General features: G+C 33.7%; 2 protein-coding genes across 4 annotated transcripts; one reads left to right on the plus strand and one right to left on the minus strand.

The window, feature by feature from the left end:
* Positions 1–538: 538 nt before the first annotated feature.
* LOC133672863 (oligouridylate-binding protein 1B-like) lies at positions 539–6,047 on the plus strand. 2 transcript variants are annotated; one of them, XM_062093414.1, is made up of 12 exons: positions 539–905; positions 2,336–2,397; positions 2,710–2,812; positions 2,945–3,021; positions 3,124–3,185; positions 3,309–3,396; positions 3,590–3,665; positions 3,743–3,773; positions 4,385–4,504; positions 4,795–4,880; positions 5,072–5,245; positions 5,384–6,047. In XM_062093414.1, exons 1-12 carry the CDS (start codon positions 804–806, stop codon positions 5,666–5,668), a joined length of 1,266 nt encoding a protein of 421 aa, XP_061949398.1. In that variant the 5' UTR covers positions 539–803; the 3' UTR covers positions 5,669–6,047. The 2 variants fall into 2 exon arrangements, with proteins under 2 accessions (XP_061949398.1, XP_061949407.1); XM_062093423.1 differs by lacking the exon at positions 539–905 and having other exon boundaries at positions 2,358–2,397; positions 3,099–3,185.
* A 195-nt stretch (positions 6,048–6,242) lies between these two features.
* LOC133672877 (protein FLUORESCENT IN BLUE LIGHT, chloroplastic) lies at positions 6,243–9,376 on the minus strand. Of its 2 annotated transcripts, XM_062093435.1 has the most exons (5): positions 9,197–9,376; positions 8,554–8,753; positions 7,847–8,009; positions 7,194–7,514; positions 6,243–6,681 (listed from the first exon to the last, which is right to left on the minus strand). In XM_062093435.1, the coding sequence occupies exons 1-5, from the start codon at positions 9,282–9,284 to the stop codon at positions 6,479–6,481; spliced, it is 975 nt and encodes a 324-aa protein (XP_061949419.1). In that variant the 5' UTR covers positions 9,285–9,376; the 3' UTR covers positions 6,243–6,478. The 2 variants fall into 2 exon arrangements, with proteins under 2 accessions (XP_061949419.1, XP_061949427.1); XM_062093443.1 differs by lacking the exon at positions 9,197–9,376 and having other exon boundaries at positions 8,546–8,686.
* Positions 9,377–17,352: the final 7,976 nt, after the last annotated feature.

The following is a 17,352-nucleotide window of genomic DNA, read 5'->3' on the forward strand; positions in this document are numbered from 1 at the left end:
CTTGCTAATATTAAAAATAAATTTTAAAAAGTAAAAAAAATTATTTTAATATATTTATATACAGGAAAAACTTTAAAAAATAAAAAACAAATTCAATGATATATATATATATATATATATATATATATATATATATATATATATATATATATTTTGAATAAAATGTTTTACATGAAAATTAATTAATTTAAAATATTTTGTAATCAGTCTAATTTACATAAAATTTGGTGCATAAAAAATGAAATATAGAACAAAACACTCTCCCAAACTCCAAACAAACCTGTAAGAATAGAGCAACAGACCGTGTGCTGGATGGATATCCTATCACACTCCTGAAAGAAAAATCCCACAAACTTAGCTTTCAACCACCCCCATCACAACCCAATCATCCATCGCCATCATAGCACCTGTCATTTCTCTACTGCCAGTCCTAACATCTTAAATCACAAGCGTCGTAACTTTACCAATCACCTGTAAGTCCCCACCAAAAAAATTAAAATTAAAATTCAAGTATAAATACTCTCTCTATCTTCAGCCACTTTTTGTTATCCCTCCTCTCTCTTTCATAGTTTCATTTTCTCTTTTTTTTTTTTCTGGTTTTTTTTTTCTCTTTTCTCCGACTGATTGATTGATCGATCGATCGAGACTTCCCCTTTCCTTTCTTCTCTTCGAACCCTAAACCACAGCAAAATCTGACAGAAAATACTTTTGAAAGAAGCAAGCAAGACCGAATTTTTATTTTCTCGACAAACTAACAATAAGGCCTGATTTTTTCTCTTTCTTAAAGGAAAACGAAAGAAAAAATGCAACAACTGAGGCTTAAACAGCAACAACAAGCACTGATGCAACAGGCACTTCTTCAACAACAGTCTCTTTACCATCCTGGCCTCCTCGCTCCTCCTCAGGTACTTCCAATTTTTGGTAGCTTTTCCTTCTTTTTTCTTATTATTGGTTCTTATTCTGCCGATTGCAATTTTCGTTATTGGATTTCAGAGCTATCTAGGGTAAGGTTCTAGGAGTTCGGGAGGAGGATTTTAGGTTTTCTTTTCCTTTTTTGACAAAAAATTATGGTTTAGTGTTAGTGTGTTGGCCTTGTTATTGAAATTTTAGGGTTTTCTATTTCTTATTATTGTTACGAGCTTTGCCTCTCTCTTTTTTTTTTTTTTGGTTTTTGGAGTTTTGTTAGAAATGAATGAAAAATTAATTAATTTTTTGAAATGTGTTGTTCTCTAGATTATTTGAGGGCATTTAATGAATTTGATAAACTTCTTTTTTGTTTTGGTTTCTTTTATTCTGCTACAGTTTCTAATGTTAAAGTTAGAAATCCGAGGAAAAATTTGGGCAGTTGTTTTCTGTGTTAGGAAGCTTAAGTTAGTCGTGCTCGTGCCTTATCTATCTTATCAAAAGAACATCACCTTGATTATGGGTATTCTTCACACGGTTTTAGTTGATGCGTCTTCGCCAACTTGACAACTTATTTTTGTGTGTCTGGTCATTTCTAAATCACGGTCTTCCTCTCTGTGTTTCTCCGTGTTTATGCATATGTGTTCAACTCGTGCGGGAGTGAATTACAAATGTCCATGTTAAGTTTCACAGTGGGTTTTTATGCCCTGTTAATTTGTTAGCCTGGGAATGCTCCAAACTTTTGTAAAATGCAATTTCGGTGTTCTTGAATAGCGCAGGGTTTCATGTCATTTTCAGTGAAATGCAGCAGATTTTTGGTCCATTTTCTTTACCACGTCATAATCTAGATAGCAGTTGTTTCACTTGGTGTGATTATTTCTTTACCATTGTCATCACAAAACCCCTCAACTGATGGTTCTTGCTTTAATTAAAGGAAAAATAGGACAAAATTTCCATTTTTATACTCTGTTATAGGAAGCTAGAAAAGATTGGCACAGGAAGGAGTGATGGGTTTTGAACCGAAGCTTCCATCTGGGAATTAACTTTGTACTGAGGATTCAACAAATATTGAGATTAAGAATCAAGACATGGGCTATATCTTTATTTAGTTTTGTTCTCTTAACATGACCAGTACATTTAAGAGGATAAAAAGAAATAATAATAATTAGAATGTGAAAGCGTTAACTATAGTATATATTTTTTTTTTGGTGTCTTGTTTGTATCTGCATTAGTCATCCAGCCAATCCTTTAGGTCTACTTTAAGAACTATTTTATCTTCCTGTTTTATAGGCTTGTTCTGTCCAGACCTTTTGCAAGCTGTGCTGTTCTGGATTGAAATATTTTAGATTTGGGTAGATTGAGAAGAGGCCTTTCTTTATAATAAATTTTGTTTTCTTCCCTTTCTTTTCGTTTTCACTTTTTTATTTTGCAGATTGAGCCAATTCCAAGTGGAAATCTGCCTCCTGGTTTTGATCCAAGTACTTGCCGCAGTGTGTGAGTGTTTGTCTAGACATTTTTCCTTTTTATTTCTTTTGTTTTTCTTACTTGTTTTCTGTTTCACATGCATGCTCATGCAACTGCCCACAGCTTCTATTTTCTTGACTGAATTTCTTCTTAATTGATAATAGTACTACTTATTCATGCTTTCCTTCAATTTTCACTTAAAATGCACCAATAATTTGATGACCAATTGTCTGCAATATTTTATTTTTGCTAATTGAGGAAGGTTACTTACAGGTTTATTTATTTCCCTCTATTTTCTTCTTTTTTTAAAACTTCTTTCTTTATGTTTTGTGAAAAATGCAGGTATGTGGGAAACATCCACACTCAGGTAACTGAACCCCTTCTCCAAGAGGTTTTTGCGAGTACTGGTCCTGTTGAAGGATGCAAGCTTATCAGAAAAGAAAAGGTAAATCTGAGAGATCGTATGCTATATGGAAAGGATCTAATTGTTGTATGTTGCTACTTTTTACCAGTTCACTTAGTCAGTTTGTTAGCTTGTATGCTATTTTTGACATCTCTGTTGTCTTCACTTCTGCAGTCGTCCTATGGATTTATTCACTACTTTGATCGTCGAGCAGCTGCTCTTGCAATATTATCTCTTAATGGAAGGCATCTGTGAGTAGCTTGCTTTTGATTGTGAATTGTTTTACTCTTGTACTGATCCTCCAAGCTCTACCTTAAATTTGTGTCAGCACCTTATTACTGCACTCTTGGCAGATTTGGGCAGCCTATTAAAGTTAACTGGGCATATGCTAGTGGTCAGAGAGAAGATACATCAGGTTGGATCTCTCTCTCTCTCTCTCTCTCTCTCTCTCTCTCTCTGTTTTTTTTTATGTTTTAAATTTTATCCCTAACTCAGATGTACTGGCATGTATAAGCATGGACACCATTTTAATGTGCAGGTCACTTCAACATTTTTGTTGGAGATCTTAGTCCTGAGGTCACTGATGCAACATTGTATGCCTGCTTTTCTGTTTATCCCAGTTGTTCGTAAGTTTCTCCTCCCTCACCCTCTCTCTCTCTCTGCATGTGTCCACCTTGGTTGAATTCAGTGTGTTTTCAATGTCTGAAGTTGTGGAAAACATAGAGTTAAAAAGTTGGAAATGCTATCTTAGTGGTTTATTATCTTATTAGGTTGGTGTTATTAAGCTGAGCACTGTATCTAAGCATGTTCTGGTTTCAGAGATGCAAGGGTTATGTGGGATCAGAAGACTGGGCGTTCAAGAGGGTTTGGATTTGTTTCCTTTCGAAATCAACAGGTATTGAATTCATTTAGTGCCTTTCTTTTTCTGTAATCTTTTTATTCATCATGATTCTGACATTGTTTTCCTCTCAGGATGCCCAGAGTGCAATAAATGACCTAACAGGTATGGATGATGGGATTCACAAGGATTGTTTAATGGTTTTGGGGTGATTGTTTCTTAATTAAGGTTCATTGGAAAAAGCAATGTGTTATTTACACTCCCTCTATTCTTAACGTGCATTTCTACTTAATCAAATAGTGAATGACTGACAAATGGAAAGAAGCTGTGCTATATACACCTTTTTTTTTTATTTTCACGTCTGTGTATACTTGTGAGTTTGGGGGCTGCTGGGAAAGTTTAGCTTTTTGAGATCACAATGCTGGTTTTTGCACTAGTTGCCATCCCTTCTTAGAAATGTCCTTTGCTGATATTGTCCCACTAAATTTGAGGTCCTAGGATTAGGAAGGAGAATTTGGTAATAGTCCTATGGCATTTGCATGAAATTGTGCACTTAAGACATGGATTGATACACTTGTGATTCTTGGGCTTTTTAGCATAGCCATAAGCATAAGCAAAAGTTGATTAGTATTCATCATTAGGGTGTACAATCTAGTGATGCAAGATTGATTTTGTAAAGTGGTGGAGTTCGTTGACCTGGATCATTACAATTTTGTTAGATATGCTTGCTCACGTCTTATTCATGTTACAATAATGTAAATTCCAATGCCTTTCAGGAAAGTGGCTTGGTAGTAGACAGATTCGGTGCAACTGGGCAGCTAAAGGTGCCAGTTCCAATGACGACAAGCAAAGCTCTGATTCAAAAAGTGTGGTGGAACTAACAAATGGCACGTCAGGTCAGCTGTGCATGTTTTGAAATGATGAGAATCAGGATTAGATGTGAATAATGCAATGCTTTATTTTCAAAGATGGGTTTGGATCACCATTATTTTCTAATAGAATGTGGTGAATTGGCAATTAGCTTGTGGATCGTCGCAACATCTCATGCTCTTGTAACAAAAATAACCCATTTTGATTTGTTATCCTGTTTTCATGTTTGTCCACGGGTTGCAATGTGTTTGTTATTCTTCTGTCTCTGGGAAACAACTAAGATGGAAAAACTTATATTTATAATTATCTTGTGCAGAGGATTGCAAGGAGGCAACAAATAACGAGGCTCCTGAAAACAATCCTCAATATACTACTGTTTATGTTGGCAATCTTGCTCCAGAGGCAAGAAACTTTTCTTCCCATCTGCCTGTTCTTGCTATTTGTACATTATTTGTGCATACATCTCCATATGTGATTCTTTTCCAAAATGTTTGCTGTATCTAATGTCTAGAAGAATGGTAGAATTTGGAATATCTTAGAAATATCTGATTTGTCTTATTTACAAGAACTACTTATCTTCAATCAATCTCCAGGTGGCACAGCCTGATCTCCATCGCCACTTCCATGCTCTTGGTGCTGGAGTTATTGAGGAGGTTCGTGTCCAGAGAGACAAAGGTTTTGGTTTTGTGAGGTTCAGTACTCATGCAGAGGCAGCTTTAGCTATTCAGATGGGAAACACCCAATCACTTTTTGGAAAACAGATGAAGGTATGTTGGATTATGTCGACCTCATTTACTATCTACTTAAAACCTTTGTGTTAGAGGTCATGTTATAAGGATGGAACAATAACAACATTTTTTTTCAACTTGGAAATTGACTTCTAAATTTTTTCTCCATTCTTGTAGTGCTCATGGGGTAGCAAGCCTACTCTGCCGGGGACAAGCTCAAACCCACTCCCCCCACCTGCTGCTGCCCCTTTGCCTGGTCTCACAGCTACTGATATCTTGGCATATGAGAGGCAGCTAGCGATAAGCAAGATGGGTGGTGTCCATGCCTTGATGCATCCTCAGGGGCAGCTTCCTCTAAAACAAGCAGCAATGGGAATGGGTGCTGCCGGAGCAAGCCAGGCAATATATGATGGTGGTTTCCAGAATGTTGCTGCTGCCCAGCAACTGATGTACTATCAGTAACAATAAGAGTTGACGCCACACCTTTACTTCCTGCCTTTGTGGGTGTTATTTAAGTTCCAAGCAATTAGGAAGCCATCTGTTTTCTCTTTATCCAGCCGTGAGGTGGTTACCTAACCGCATATTTATATCATATGCTTGCCATTTGTGTTGATGTATTATACATGTATGTTTTTCTGTTTTCGACCATGTAGGGATGAGCTATCTATCATGTAGGGATGAGCGAATTGGTTGACAGAGGGAATGGGCATATTTAATATGACAGCAGTATGCCTTAAACCCTTTGAGCATCTTGACCATTGTCTGTTGTATGAGAATTTAATTATTTTCGAGGCATGTGGATTTTCAGGCCTGGAATTTATTTTTATTTTTATTTTTTGAAGGTCTTTGTTTGGACTTTCGCCACAAATGCTTTGCCTTTGTGAGAATATAGTGTTTTTGCAAGATGCTGTTTGCGAGACGATATGCTTTTGAACAATTTAGCAATGAAGGGTTTCGGATTTTGAAAGATGGTGGTTTCACTCCTTTTAACTAGAAATCTCCTGCGAATCCATGATGCTCTGAGACGTTTTACAGATAGCCTTACAACACCTGCTTATTAAAGAGAAACTTCAAAAACGCAATTCGGTGTTCCCCTTGGAAGGAGTTGTAATGTGATGAGAAAAAAAAAAAATTCAACAATCACAAATCATAGCTAGCTGAAAGACAACAGAACGATACAAAGCAAAAGATATGGAGACAAAGCCAGTAGCAAAAATTAATGAACTAATCCACAACCTATGATGATGTCTAATGTTATTAGGATGAAACCGATCAGTCTGTTTCCAACCTTGCAATATATTTGTCATAAAATTTGGCAGCTTGCTCGAGATCACCAAGTTCAGTGTAGCAATCCGCTATTGCTCCATAAGCCTCCGTGTTTCCGGATTCCTCTCCTTCTCTCTTGGAGATTGCAAGAACCATACAGTGATATTTAATAGCTTCTTGAAGTTTACCCTGCCTTTGCAGTGAGGCTCCTGAATCAAGCAGGTTTGTTTCAAATGAACTTCAATCAAACATGCATTTGTGAAGAAAAGCGGGACACGCAATGTCAAGTTCATCTATCTTCATAAATGAAGAAAAGAACTAAAATAGTGGAAAATGATAACACCATAGCTAATAAAAGAGGATTTGATTTCTAAAGCTTAGAGAAACAAAGATGAGAAACTCATTAGAAGTTGAATGTAGTCATCATTCAGAGCATTCATTGATTGAACACATGAATTGAAGTCTATTTATTGAATAAAAGGACAGGAACTTGTATCCATCTTGACATGAGGCCATCAAAAGAAGTGCAATAGTGAGGGAGACAAGGATTCAATAGATCCAGTCATTAGAGCAAGACGTGCCCGTCCTAGCAGAACAACCAGCCTTTTGCTTTATTGCTTGGTTTTTAATCATTGATCATGTAGGTATAGGAGAAGAATTGCAGGTAAAATGTACATTTATTGAAAAGAGAAATGGGCAAAGGAATGAAAGTGAAACAAACCTAAACCTCTTACAGCCTTCTTCTCCTCTATTGGATCCTTCAGGTTCTGAGCAAGCTCAAGAGCTGACTTAAACTCCACAAATGCTTTCTCTGGATCTTGATTCCGCAAAAAATTCTTTCCAACTTTCAATCGAGAAATCAACTCCTCCTTCCTTGGATCAACAATCACTTCACTCTCTAGTATTCTACTACCAACAGGAGCATAGCTCAAGGTGGGGGCATAGGACTCGATCTTGGCTTGCCTTCTTAGAGCAGCATTGATCTGGCGTAATTGCTCATTCAGCCGCTGCAATTCCCCTTTCCTCTGCCGTGCAAGCAACCCTGTCACATAAGCACTGAATTACTAGATGAAGAATAGCATGCATCATATTGATTTAAGTGAACACTTCAAGAATGCAGTGGAATTTTTTCGAGAGCAACGAAAAGCTATCAAACAAGCATGGAAGAACATAAGAGGATTCCTGCACCAATCTTCAACTTGGTGGTCCTGGTCCAAATTCCAAGATCCTTGAGCCTTGAATTTCAAGCATTTACTTGCTCTCGCTTCAAACGAACTTAAAACATTATCTAATATATTTATATGCAAAGCTTTCACTGTTGAGCATAAAACCGGGGAACAAAGAAATTTGAGAAGAAGTGAAATAGAATCATACCTCCAACAGTTGCCCCTACAAGGGCCACAAATAACAGCAAAGGCATGTTGAAGATAGAGCTATCTGCCTCACATGTTTCAGCTAAAGCTTCAAAAGGGGTAGTCCACATCAAGGCATTAGTAACAAGAAAAGCCATTGCCGAGGATCTCAATTGCATGTTTCCCTGCAAAGACAAGAGTATTACCAATCAGATGGAAATTGAGTAGCCTGAAAAGGAAACCAAACTAATCCTTGCTGCAGAGAAACCAAAACATAAAGAGCACCTCAATCTGTCATGAATTTCAAATGTTAAACAAATCAATGGATGTGATTTTTATCATGGTCCATTATGACATCATCGACCAAATGATGACTGTGGTAACCTACATCTTCTAATTATAAATTGCTTTTCAAGTCCACACAGAGAATTGACACAAAACCTAACCAAACCAACTCATTATCAAATCCATAACTTTTTGCTGAACATAGAAAGCAGCATGGCAGGTTCATTTGGCTTAGCAATAAAGATTACGCAGTAATGTTTTGATGGATGCACAAAACCACAAAGGGGTGTCCCCTGTGGCAAGCCCCCATATTCATGCATCAGAAAAGCTGTGACTCTCAACAATACATGGTGGGTAGTTTTACATTCTTTTAAATCAAGTAAAGCCAAAAAAAGAAAACAATATTTATTTGGGGAAAATAACAGGACAAACTCACCATCATACCTGATGAGCAGACAATAGTTCAAGAAATTTGTCACAAACAGGCGGTACTTGAACAGTGTTCAGATGCCCTTCGGATGCAGGCCTTATGTGCACACTTTCGCTGCCTGGCAACTTATGGCGAGAAGCAGATAGTATACTTGAAGCATCTCCAGATGATGATGTAAACTTCCGTGCTCTAAACAGAAGAGAGGCCAATTTTCCTGGTTCAAAGGATCAAGAAATTACTTCAGATTTATACATAAATACATAAGATTTCCACTATTCTTCGAGAAACGAAATAAAAATCTATCCACCACAATTCTGTATTTCTGATCAGTCAAAAATCTGCAAAGCTTTATGAACACAGACATAGAATAAATGCAAAACTTTGAAGCTATATTTGTATGCTTGATAGTTAGGCATCAAAATTTTGAAATTTGGTAGTAGCCCTTAACTAGATATAGCATAAAAATCACATCCCCGGAAAAATAAAGTTAAAATAAATCCAACCCAGCAACAATGACATAATAATATCTGAAATCCATTTCCATTTTCATTATTTCTCGAAAACCAAACATAAAAGGCGCGCAACTAGTGCATTACTCACATAATTCACGCTCAAGCAAAACAAAAAACTCGAGAGAGAGAGAGAGAGAGCACTGACCAGCTGGAATATGGGGTTTGGGGGAGATGATGTGATCGGAGGAGGGTGGAGAAGAGAAGCAAGAGCTGCAGCGGATTATCACTGCCATTTTATTTTTATTATCGCTTTGGTGGTTTCAAAGAGGATAAAACGTTGGCTTCTGATGTTTCTGTTGGCTTTTTATGTCTCACTCAATCCCTTGGGAGTTGGCAGCATGAGAAAAAACGTCGTTGGTGCTGCTGCCAAATCGCCATTGTTTTCTTTCTTCTTTTTTTTTTTTTTTTCATTTTTTAAACCAACAATAAATGCAGCCTCAGTTGAGACTCAGTTGATTTTTCAAGGTGAGAAAACAAAATTCTTATTTTCAAACTCAAACTCAATAATATAATAATATTGATAATAGTTGTTTTTTTTTGTTTTTTTTTAAATAATTATGAATGTCCAAGTTAACTTATGCATATCTTAATTAATTTTTTAAAATTTTAAAATTAATAATCAGAAAAACCTTCAATAATTTAAGATTCGTGGCCAGTATTTTTTTTTCTTTACAATTAGAAGTGGCGGTATGACATCTATAATGTATTATAGGTATATTTTATGACAAAGTTTTTAATGGAATTTGCATTGATAAATTCATAGTTGATTATTTTTAATCGATCAATGGAATATTTCATTTAATTTTTTTTAGATTTTATCTTATAAATATAAAAAATAAATATTGAAATTTTTTTAGTAAATAAAAAAATTGTGTATATATTTTTCTCTTTTTTTGAAAATACTTAGTATTGTTATTAACAATTTTTATTTTTTTAATTAAATCCAATATGAAATACCAATCACATAATCTTATTTTATGGATATATTGAAAGATTTCAACATTTTATTGTGCATAGTTTCTCATTTTATTAAACAAATGAAATATTGTTTAATAAACAGTGCTATTTTTATTTTTTTTTGATCACTATCTTTTTATATCTTCTTTTTATGTGATTTTTGTTATATTTTATGTGTTGATGTTTTCTTATCCTTGCGTTTTCTTGACAATTCAATGTATTAGTAAATTTCATAATTGAATTAGGAGCCAATTTCATAAAATAAAATTTTAATTTATAATGTTAAAAATGTAAATCCCGAGATAATCAAGGTTGGATTAAATTAAAGAAAATAAACTAAACTAAAAAGAAGTGGGGCCAAAACAAATACACTTAAAGAAAATAGAGCCAAAATGCAAATACAAATAATTATAGAGCATAAATACTACTCTTCTTACCAAAAACAAATCTGCAACTATCGTGAAGAAAGAAGAGAGGGAGTTTTGGTATCTATTTTTACAGATAAAGAGAGAAACACTAAATTTCAAGAACTCATCCAAGATTAAGGGTTATAGGTAAAAATAAACACTGGTGGGCAAGGGATTAACAAGAAAAATTGAACAAGAAGAGAAGAGGAGAGGGTCGGCTGTAATTAGAAAGAAAAGGAGGGATCGAGACCTTGATTCGTATCGGGTAAGATATTCTAAACATGGTCTTATGAGTTGTTTTAAAGTCGATTATGAATTGATACCTGGATGTTAAATTATAGATTTGAGTTCTATAACTCCATATATAGTTAAAAATCTGAGAAGAGGTCAGATAGTAACAGTTCAAAAACGAGACAGTAACAGTCCAAGTGTTTGTTGATAAGTGATTTTGACCATTTTAGAGGCAGAACTGGGTTCTCCTTAAACATAAAACTTGTAGCCTCATGTCTTAGCTTTCTAACGACACTAATTTCGCTTGAGTCAGAGTTTTATAACACCAGATATAGTTAAAAATCTGAGGAGAGGTCAGACAGTAACAGTTCAAAAACAAGACAGTAATAGTCCAAGTGTTTGTTGATGAGTGATTTTGACTATCTTAGAGACAGAATTGGGTTCACTTTAAATATAGAAATTATAGCCTCATGTCTTAGCTTTCCAACGACACTAATTTCGCTTGAATCAGAGTTCTATAACTCCAGATATAGTTAAAAATCTGAGGAGAGATTAGACAGTAACAGTTCAAAAATGAGATAGTAACAGTTGGACAATGACAGTCCAAATATAAAGAAAGGAATGATAACTGGGGTTGGATAAAGAACGACAATAATAATGAGTGAAATGAGAAAGACATAAAATATTAAGAAATGACTGAAAGAAAGACTTATTGGTTGTTGATATGGTTATTATAAAATATATCCTTAAGTGAGGAAAATCTATGAGATAAACCTGTGATTTGCAGGAGGGACCACAAGCGTGATGCAATATCAGTAGCAAGGGAGCACGAGTAGAGCTTCTATTGCAGGTAGGTGAATCACACCTTTACCTTCTAGGTAAATTCCATATTTTAATATATATTACTGATGTGAAATGTGAATTACTGAATGTATATGTACTCAAGGGGAAAGGTTGTTGTGTGAATTGCTAAGTGATGAAATTAGCACTGACAAATGAAATATGAGAAGTGTGATTTGAGGCGTAAACTAGCATACATTTAATGTATGTTAGGATCTCGGGTAAGGGGATCACCTTGCATTGACTCCTATGGGATGATGATGATGGTACAGTGAAAGAGGTATCGGTAATGGGTTAATCAAAGATAATCATGTTTGATCTTATAAAGTCTGGAATGGAGGTTAATAGTGAAAGAGAGAAAGGTTATTAATAGTTTGAATAAAGAAGAGATTCTAATGAAAACCAGAAAGGAGAAATGAACAAATTATGAATGCATGTTACCCTGTTGAAATTGTTTGATATTCTTGTTGTTATTTTTATGTGATATTCACCTTTGAATAATATGTATTTTGTTTCAGGAACATCACATGCACGACAGGAGTAGATCCTAGCTTATGTTCCCTTCTTATAATTTAGGTTATAGGGGGTATACCCTTATATTTTGTAAACATGAAAATATTTGTATAACTTAATTTGTATAATTAATGTTTAAACTTGATTGAATGAACTTAATCTCTGTAGTTCATGTAACCATTTTTCATGTCAAAGTATTTACTTTTTATCTATCCATAATGATATTTTGTTATATAATATATATTATGAATATTGTGGGTAATAGGTGTGAGAATATTATGGAAATTGAAAACCAAGATGATTGGGTCGGGATTAAGTTATGAGATGCGAGTTATTAGAAGTGTAAACAGGTTACATGTCGATAACTTGGGACCTTTCGATATAGGGGGGACTCCGTCGAAATTTTGGTAGATTTTAATATGAAAATCATGAATATATATATATATATATATATATATATATATATATATATATATATATATATATATATATATATATATAAGGGAAGAAAAAAAAATTACTCTGTTTTCGGTTGACATGAGAGTTTTGTTTTTATCCCGGAATGAGGGATGTTATAAAAAAACTTCAAAGAAAATGGACCAAAATAAAAAAAATATCAATGAGGTTTTTTTAAGAAAAAAAATTTACTCTGTTTTCGGTTGACATGAAAGTGTTGTTTTTATCCCGGAATAGGGGATGTTATAAAAAAACTTCAAAGAAAATGGACCAAAAAAAAAATATTAATAAGGTTTTTCTAGATTTGCTTAAATAAGTTTGCTTTCCTCTAAATACTTTTCATTTACTCTTTTTTGATCTTTTCAGTTTTAGAATTTTAATTTAAGCCTTAAACTTTATTTATTTAATGTTTTAATCTCGAGTTTTCAAAAATGAAAGAAAAATTGCTAGAAAATAAATAATGAAAGAGAGTTATTGATTGGCTACATTATGGCATAAAAAATTGATCTTGGCGTTATTTTGTTTCTTTTTAGCGAGATGATTATCATTGAAGTGTTTTTAAGATTTTATCTTGTCGAGAAAAAGAGTTAATGGCTTGGGAATATTTTTTTTACTTGGTTTAAATTTGAGTTTTTGATACAATTAGGCTTGTGGAAACTAAAGATTCTGATCATTCGGGTGAGGATATGACAGAATCAGATGATGATTTGACCCATACACACAATGTGGATGGCCTACTAGATATTTTTATGGATCAATGGGACATGTCTAAGACCCCGTTTGTTTACAGGAAAGTGGTTTCCTTGAAAAGTGAATTTCGGGAAAGTAAATTATTTTTCGATGTTTGGTAGTGTCATGAAAAACAAGTTGGAAAATATTTTCCAGTATTTGATTATGTTATGGAAAATAACTTATTAATGTTTTATTTTTTTTAAGTTTATTAAAATAATAAAGAACAAATCTTACAAATTAAAAAATTGAATGAGAATGGAATTGAAAAAAATCTAATTTCATAAATTATCTCAAATAAAATAAATAATAATCAAAATAATAGAGATCAAATGTAACCGATAAAAAAAATTAAAAGATGATGAAATTAAAATAATAATAATTACAATTTCATAAATTATTTTAAAGAAAATAAGTAACAATTAAAAGAATGAGGATCAAATTTGATAGATAAAAAATTTCAATTAAAAAAATAATAAGAGAAAAGTAAATAACAATCATAAAAATAAGAACCAAAGTTAATATAAAAATCAAATTTTAAGATATGAAATTGAAAAAAAAATTCAAACAAAATATATAGCAATCAAAAGTTTGAGGACCAAATTTGACATAATCAGCAAATAATATGATATTTCTAAATTTTTCACAACTTCTGGAAAGTGTTTTCCACCCAAAATAAAAGGAAAACACTTTCATGGAAATCAAGCCAAATTTTCCTTTGACAGGAAAGTGTTTTATGTTGACCGGAAAGTGTTTTTCGTTGATCAACTTTTCTAATGACAAATAAACACAAGAAAGTTTGGAAAGTGGTTTCCCGGAAACCACTTTTTGGGAAACAAACGCACCCTAAATCCAAGAGAAGATCTGACCGCGTTAAATTATGTTAGCCCTTTAAAACAATAATAACAGGAGATTCGACAATAAGATCGAACTCGAGTTTTTTTCCATATGATTTTACATTTAGTTTTCTTTTCGGAAGTTACTTCATCGCTTATTGGACCATTAGATCTCTCAGAATTAGGCCCAGAAATTGATGTTTGGGCCAATTTTGTTGTTCTTCCTAGTTTTTCTTCGGATTTATTGTTTTAATTTAGATCTTATTTTAATTTCCTTTATGCTTTCAAACTTTTAGTTGTTTTTTAGTAGATGTAGGATTTTATGGCATATTTAAAGATCTTATGAATCTCTTGAGGAGAAAGTCACCCTATTAGGGGTGTTCAAAAAAACCGACCAATCGATTAAACCGAAAAAACCGGAAAAAAAATAACTGAAAAAAACAAACCGATAGAAAAAACCGAATAAACCGATTAAAAAACAAGAAAAATCACCCGGTCCGGTCCGGTTCGGTTCCGGTTTAAAAAAGCTTAAACAGATGGAACCGGACCAAACCGAACCGATTTAATTGAACCTAAAATAGAGGTATAAAAAGAAACATTCTAAACCTAAATATCCTAACCCTACGTTTCCAGCCCCCCTTCCCTTTACCCATTCTCCTTTTCCAGCCGCCCCCCTTCTATTTCCCCCCGCTTCATGTACTCTCACATCTTGTTAAGGTTCCTTTCTTGTCTTTCACAGCTCTGGATCCTACTCTTTCACCTCTCCAATTCTCATACTTTATTCAAACAGCTCTCAATTGGCTTTCCCCTTTCCCCCTTCCCCTACCCTTCCCTTTTCCCCCATTTCAAGCCGCCTCACCCATCCCTCCCTCCCTCCTCTTTGTGCTCTTCTCTCTCATATGTTAACATTAAATCTCTGGTTTATTTTATGGTCACTTCTCCTATAAGTGAGTCGAGCCTTATACCATGCCGCTCATCTCTTGAAAAAAGATCGCTAGCCTAACGTGACAGGCTTTAGCGAACAAGCAGGTCAAACCGGTTCTTATTAAAATCTTGTTGATTGAGATGCTTATTGTGAGTGGCAAATCAACCTCCTGTTCTCTGGTTTATTTCATGGTTGCCTTGCAAGAATGGTAGTAGCAAAAACATTTCGGTTTTTCTGATTTTTAATGTTAGAAAACCGATCCGAACTGAACAAAACCGGTTCGATATGAACCGGTTCTCAGTTCGGTCTGGGTTATATTAACCAGGAATGCTATTTTCCGGTTCGGTTGAATTTTTTGGTTAAAACCGGACCGAACCGGACCGTGAACACCCCTACACCCTATACTCAATTTTTTAGAGAATAAAACCGTGAATTTAGAGTTTATATTTACAACTATTTTTATTCATCAAATCTTTTATGTTTCTTGTGTTGTTGTTGTCCTATTAGCTTTGTTAACATCAATTTTTTTTTAATTGATTTAAGGGTATTTAGATATCAAAATGGGTTTATTTATGTGTTTAAGGTGTTTCTTGGGTGCTTTCAAGTGAAAATGATTGTAAATTGGTTTTTGAGGTCCAAAAACTTAGACCCTGACTTTCTATACATCTTCTGTAACAATAATTTTTATTGGTAGATGAAGTTGTATGTGTTTATTTTTTTTTTATAAATAGAGCGGACGACATATTGTTCACCCTATAAACAAAATTAAAAGCAAGAAGACCATGTTTATGTGCATCTAGGATTCTTCGTATTGGGCTTCGAACGTTAGCCAAACCATCTAGACCTTGCCTCTTGGCTTTTTTTATACAACCTCTATTTATACCAATATTCATGCCCCGTGTAAGAGATTTTCTTAACCTAAAAAATAAAAATAAAATCTTTTTTACTCATATTGAATAAAACAACCAATAATTACATTTGATTTCCTATAATGTTGTTTTTGTTATTACCTATTACTACTAAACTGCTGCTTTTGTCTTATCCACATCTTCTAAAAGGCTCCTCGACCTTTTTACTCTGATCTTTTAAAACAACTTTTGATTTTTGTATATAAAAGTTTCTAGTTTATACATGTGTTTTAAGGACATTTTTTTAATATGAAAAAATGATTTAAAATGTCATTTTAATCTCCAAAAACACTTGAATCTTAATTAAATCAGTTGGTTCATTCCAAAATTAACTTGAAAAGCCTTTTTTCCTCCTAAAATTGTAAGAGAAATTTGGTATACCATTAGCTCAACCAAATTGAGAGAGTGATTCTTTATTCTTAGTGTTCTTTATCCTTTTATGATTTGTAAAAGTTGGTTTCACTCATCTTCACACTCTTTTTTTTAATTTAAAAATTGGTTCCATTAACTTTTGATGCTTATGATAGACTAAATAGAAAACACTCCCTTATCCTTCAATTTGGCTACGATTTAGAGCTTTATAACATCATCATTTGGTATAGCTATCTAGTACGCCTTGTCAACATGGATGTCAAAATTCAAGAATGCCTTAAAAAAAAGCTTATAAAAAGATTTGTCTTAAAAATTGATGCAAACATACACTTTTTTTAACAAGCTAAAACTTCAATCATTCTCTTTTATCATTCTTTTGTTACCATTTTCATTGCATCATCCTTATACCATTCAAATAATAACTTTTTATTTTAACATCTACTATTTAGTATGTTAATTTATACTTTAATTTTTATAGGAAAAGTTATTGTTAAAATATGAGTGACACTCCAACCATTTAAAGTTTTTTAATTGTGAACTTTTGATAATTCTTATGTTTAGATTTGAAAGGATCATAAAGATTTGATCTTGCGCTCATAGAAAGATCGTGCAAGGATTTTAATCTTAAGCTTCTGAAAAAATTATTTCTAAAGATAAAGTAACAGCCCGGCCCAACTTGCCATATATTGTCCGCTTTGAGCCTTACCACCCTCATAGGTTTGTTTATGGTGACGCGAGCCTAAATTTGAATCTGACGCCCCAAAACGGACATGACAAGTTGCAACCAGCACTCTTAATAAGGTCAGCTACCAATTCCTCACCAGTCGATGTGGGATATGACAGATGATGACTCACCTAAACAAAGCCATTAAATAATAAAAAATAATACTCAAACTTATGGAGGAATGCATTTATACATCATGATGTCATTCTCTTTTCCTTTTATTTTAGTACTTTGTTTTTTTTTTTTATTGTTATGGTTGAATACTTAATGGTCAATTAAAAAAAAACTATAAGTGCTTTGTGTATGCACTATGACCTATGAGACAATATACTATTAATTACAATAGTGAAATTGTGATTTTTCCCTTTAATCCAAATTCATTAAGCCTTGCATGAGGGTAAAA

This window comes from Populus nigra, chromosome 1 (assembly GCF_951802175.1).
Source record: "Populus nigra chromosome 1, ddPopNigr1.1, whole genome shotgun sequence".
In the NCBI taxonomy this organism is placed as follows: Eukaryota; Viridiplantae; Streptophyta; class Magnoliopsida; order Malpighiales; family Salicaceae; genus Populus; species Populus nigra.